The sequence below is a fragment of the Morone saxatilis genome, unplaced genomic scaffold (assembly GCF_004916995.1).
Source record: "Morone saxatilis isolate NCDOM2014 unplaced genomic scaffold, NCSU_SB_2.0 Contig8, whole genome shotgun sequence".
In the NCBI taxonomy this organism is placed as follows: Eukaryota; Metazoa; Chordata; class Actinopteri; family Moronidae; genus Morone; species Morone saxatilis.
The window spans coordinates 17,814,793-17,820,233 of record NW_023340257.1 but is presented as its reverse complement, the minus strand read 5'-3'; the positions used below and the strand labels follow the sequence as shown (position 1 = coordinate 17,820,233).

Genomic DNA, 5,441 nt, shown 5'->3' with positions numbered 1-5,441 from the left:
AAGGAATCATAAGCCAAGAACTCCACCTCCTTGGGGATGCAGGCTGTTCTGTCTTTGTTTGACCAGAAGTCCTCCGGACAAAATGTGCACTCTATTGAGTCTAAAGGGAAAAGGGTTTAGAAAAGAGTAACTCATTTGAAATATTCAGTATTTAAATATTACATGATTTTAACAGAATATATTAGATATGAATTGTTGTGCCTATTATGATTTGGTTTTAAGCTCACTTGTCTGATTGCTAATTTTGCCACTGTCACATGGTACACAGTCAAAGCAGCAAACAGGCTCCCCACGACGGACAGCCTTCCGGGACCCTGGAAGACAGCTGGCACTGCATACAGACACTGGCACCTAGGGAGCAGATAATGGCTTTCAGCTCTGTAGTGTGAAATGAGAGTGCTGAAATCACTAGTCAGTTACTTAATTTGTCCATTGCTTAAAAGACCTTTTTAATCATTGCTTATTTATTTTCTGAATTATTAAGAACCACCAACATTTGCTGGTTCCAGCTCCTTAAATGTGAAGATGTAGTGCTGGTCTTTGTTGAACACTACTGTAAATGTCTTTGTCACAATCAGTTCCTCAGTCTCTCTTCAGCCACACTCTGAATTGCTCTTTATTCTAATCTCCAGCCCCTGCTTTTCCCAGGCCATTCACTTTCCTACAACCCATTAGACTGCCAAACCCAACTACACACCTGTTCTTACTTCGCACATCTGCTGTGCAGTTAGCTGGCCTACTCTACCCAATCTGTCACTTGTTTCATTCAAGTGTTTCTTGGTCTTGCTTTTAGCCTGTTTTGTGTTTATACACTTTCCTAAGACCTAAGGGGTGTACTACGAATTGAGTTCAACATATTTACATGGGACTAGTATAACCAGGAGATCACATAATTTAAGAGAAATTACTTCACTATTTGGTCAGAAAATGCAATCAGGAAGGAAATTTGTAGAGGCTATAATTTGAACTGAGGATTTATTGTCAATAAGCTCTTTAGGAATGTGTACATCTATTCAATATGTATAAATATAAATAATAAATGGAAACAACTGACTACTTATCAGTTCAGTTTCAGGATTGATTAAAGAAAAATAGACAGTGGTCTTTTTATGTTTACAAATGCAATGTTTCATTTCAAAGAGGCTCTTGACTCGCTACTGTTTACTGTACTAATATCAGATCCTTCTTGCCCTGCCCACCTGACTTACCTCCACCTCAACCTACAGAACTTCAACAGTTGGCATCTGATGAAGGTAAAAACACAGTGTGAGCAGCTTGCCTCACTCTGATGCCCTGCCCAAATTATCCTGTCTTCCTGGATCACCAGCTCCTCTCCAGCAGGCTTGGTTCCATCAAACAACCCGACGTTGACAAACTCAATGTTTCCGCCTGTGCCTCTCTGCCAGTTGATGATATCGTAATAGGGTATGGAGTCACCCTTCAGGTCAAAGTTCACCTCCTCCCCGGCAATGTTAAATGTCACTTCTTGGAGGTAGTATTGGAGCTTGAAAACCAGTAGATGATATGAAATATTCAAATGATATGAAATATTCAAACAAGAATAACAAGATTTTCAATGTAATGTACTGTAACAGTAAGGATACTATATTATACCTGCCAGGGGTGTATGTTGTTGCTTTGAGCACATGAGTTGTTTTGAAAAGGCCCACTGCCTGGTTGACAGAGAAGAAGGTTGTGGAGGGAATGAGCAATTGCATATACAGCCTTATAGACATTGTATGCTACTCTAGGGCTGGATGTATTCATGTAGGCTGAATGCTGCTCCAACAGGGACTCCTTCCCTGTGCAGGGAGGTAATTGGGTGCCAGAGGACAAAGAAGGATTGCAACCATACAGAGCCTCCCAGAGCTCCTTAACCAAAAGATTATTTGGATACATCTGAGGGTTTACTGACTGGAGGTAGTCACTGAGTCTGGATATATAACCTTTCCTGATGCCAAACCCAATGGTGCCCCCCATGTAGGGGTAATACTCGCTCCCTGTAAAGACAGATGCTGTGACCCAGGCCTCACTGGCCACCCATTGGATTCCAGTGATGTTCTGTATCATGTAATCTCTCAAGAAAGGTGTCATCTCCCCCTCGGCTGAAAATACCACCACCACTTTTGCCAAAGAACTACGCATCACCTTTAGAAAGAGGCAGATAATGGAGGAAAGATTTTCACAAGGAATAGAGAGAGTATTATTAATGGCTTAATGCCATTTTAGACTGAAAATATACCGTATAGACTAAATACGAAAAGGTCCAATGTGCAACATTTAAGAGGATATATTGGCAGAAATGCTATGTAATAATTTTAGATATGTTTTCATGAGTGTATAATCACCTGAAAATTATAATTTACCCGTGTTCCTGTAATGTCAAATAAAGAACATTTCTATCTCTCTTCTCTATTTCTATCTAACATTACTATTTCTCTATTTTTATTTTGGTCTGAATTGATACAAATTATGGCCTGTTACATTATATTACCCTAAAAGTGTGACCAAATTTTCTAGTTTTTATGAGAAAATAACATAAAAATTACACACAAACTCTTTGATGACACTTATGTGTAGTCAGCACCTACAATAAAATGGTCTTGAGGTCAAATAAAAACTTTAATGCTCTAAAACTCAATGCAGCATGTCTTTGCATTTACCTCAATTATCTCCAGAGCCCTCTGGCGATTGTAGAGCAGAGGGATCATTTCTTGGTATGCTACACACACTTTGGTATCCTGTAATTCTCTCAGTAGACCTTGCACAGCAAAGCGCCCGTATTCATGGTCCCCTCGCACCAGTCCCACCCATGTCCAGTTAAAGCGTACCAGCAGCTGAGCAATGGCTTTCACCTGGGTTCAACAGAAAAGAATGCCAACTCACTTCGACTAAAAACATTTAAAAAAAAACAAAAAACAGTTAACTGACATTTAAATATTGTGTTGATGAAATTCTCAGCTATTGATTTTACATTGCACCGCAAGTGCATGTGAACTGGATACCAATAGACAACACAGAAATGTATGATTTTTAAATGATGTCTTTTAATTGCTACAGAGCTGAAATTGTATTTGGACAATTGGACAAACTCTAACCTGATAGTCATCATTAGGGATCACTCTGAAGAACGTAGGATATTTTCTTCTGTCAGAGAAACATGCACATGAAGAAAAGTAACTGATCTGTGTACAGAAGGAAAACAGATTATAAGGTAACAAGTTGATTTTTTGGGGGGGATTACAAAAGAATAGTGGTATCATTACCATTGGGATTCTGAAAGGCTGCAGGATTCTTGACACTACAATTGACTGAGCAGAACCAGATTCCCCAATCACAGCGAGAAGCGGAGAGGCACCGCTGCACAGGGGAGAGTCATCCTCGTTCAGCCCGTTCAACACAGCCATAGCAGCCCTCTGTCCCGTCAGTGGATATGCACATGAATCAAAGATTTTGTATCCAAGGGTGTAATTGGGCAATAGCTCTGTACTCTGGTTTATCTCCTCCACTGCCAGCCTCATAGTCTGAACCCAGCGGAAAGCCCTGGGATCAAAGCTGTAGCCCCACAGACACAGATGCACACACCACACACACATGAACACAGCAAGTATGGAGAAAAGGTCAAATTAAAGGCATAGATGATATTTTGATATGAAGGTCTGAATTGCATATTTGCATCTATTTTTCTAAAAAATAATCAGGATATATATTTGGTAATCCCTTTCTTTACAGGTCTAAATAACTGCTAAATTATTTGATGTCATCTTGAAAAACTCAGAATTTGAAAAATTATTATAAGTAATATTACCAACATTACCTAACTCTTACACATTCAAGTATTCAATTCAGTTTATATATTTGTGTAACACAGAGCAGGATACCCCTCACAAAAGTACAACAATAACATAAAGCATATTTTTTTGACTTTCTCTGGAACTTTCTCAAATCTAAATAGATAACTTAAAATCTAAGTGCAAGTCAGTTCAAGCCATCACTACATATACAATTGTTTGTACAATGTACAAATTCATCCTGCATAATCCATTCATTTTTTTGTTTCACAACATGCTTGTTGTACAACATCTGACACCAGTTGCTTCAACTATGATTTCCAGTCCACATGTATTAAACTCACCCATTGCACCTCACTGGCGGTGGTCTGTAGGTGCAGTTGAGGTCTGGCATCTCCTGGTTATAGTGAAGGGGGAAAATCCCCCCAATAACATAGTCACCCCTGGCCACAAAGGCTGGCTGAAAGCTGTTTTGAAGTGTGCACACTTTGGCTGGTGATGGGGTTGGAGAGGTAAAGCTGGTAACTGGGTTATAAGATATAGTGAGGACAAAGACAGAGTAAAGCAAAGGAAATAAGGCGAGTAGAGTCATATTGTTGGACCCACCAAAGAGAAAGAAAGAGAGAGAGAGCAAGGAATTAAGCATGTTATATATAGTATGGGACCTTCTTATTCTAGCATCTTATTAATGACAGACTGACACTGGATTGGACATCAGCAGTCCCACCTTATTTACTAAAGTTGTTGAATGTAGAAAAAATAAGTGATGTAACAGGATAATGATACTGAGAAAGCCCTATGAAAAATATATTGACATATTTTTGTAACTGCCAGTTTATTAGGTACAGCTAGTTAAAACTAATGCATTCTAATGTTATATATTCTGCCATCATGGTTTGATTGATTGATTGATTGATTTAAATATAGGCTGGGCATCATATGTTGCACCATATTGTTCTCTTTCCGGTATGCCTTGAGCTTGATGAAAAGAGAACAGTGATGTAGTTTAATCAACTTTAATCTCATTCCTAGTGCTGGTTTTGTGTGCAACAATGTAACCCCTTGGGTGTGTTTGCTTATCACCGCAGGAGGCATGTCTCAGTATATTACATCCCACCCTTTATATTAGTAATGCCAAATTAAATTAAATCTAAAAAAAAAGACAGCAAGACAGGTGTTCTTTCTCTGCAGGGAGAGGAGACCCAACATGGATTCTAACCTGCATACCTGATATTCTACAACTTCTACAGTACTGTACACTAAGTAAATACGTAAGTAATACTTCATATTTACATACATTTATATAGCACCTTTTAAAACACACAGTTACAAAGTGCTTGACAAATATATATAGATATATATATGCTACAAATACACAAACAAACACAGAATCACACACATACATAAATACATACAAATACTAACATATGGTTGAATAAAACAACATTTTGGTCTAACTGTCTGACTGTTGAACTCTCCAGCACGAAGTTTACTAGCAGCACACTGATGGCTGATGAGTAATTGACGTCACTTTACCTATATACCTACTACTTTTACTTACTGTATATATAAAAAAATATATATAAATTCCCTCTCACCCTCTTGGGTCATCCTCAAGCTCGGGCCTGGGAGTTTGAGGGTTCTGCGCAG

At 38.7% G+C, this 5,441-nt stretch overlaps 1 protein-coding gene across 1 annotated transcript in view; it reads right to left on the bottom strand.

Moving 5' to 3' along the window:
• The window catches only part of LOC118341591 (extracellular calcium-sensing receptor-like), an 18,151-nt gene that overhangs the window by 3,413 nt on the left and 9,297 nt on the right, over positions 1-5,441 (bottom strand). Inside the window, exons 5-7 of the mRNA XM_035679887.1 lie at positions 1,615-1,910; positions 1,280-1,504; positions 228-351 (exon numbers count right to left, since the gene is read on the bottom strand). Of these exons, the coding sequence (XP_035535780.1) occupies positions 228-351; positions 1,280-1,504; positions 1,615-1,910 (645 nt within the window). The remainder of the gene's footprint in view (positions 1-227; positions 352-1,279; positions 1,505-1,614; positions 1,911-5,441) is intronic.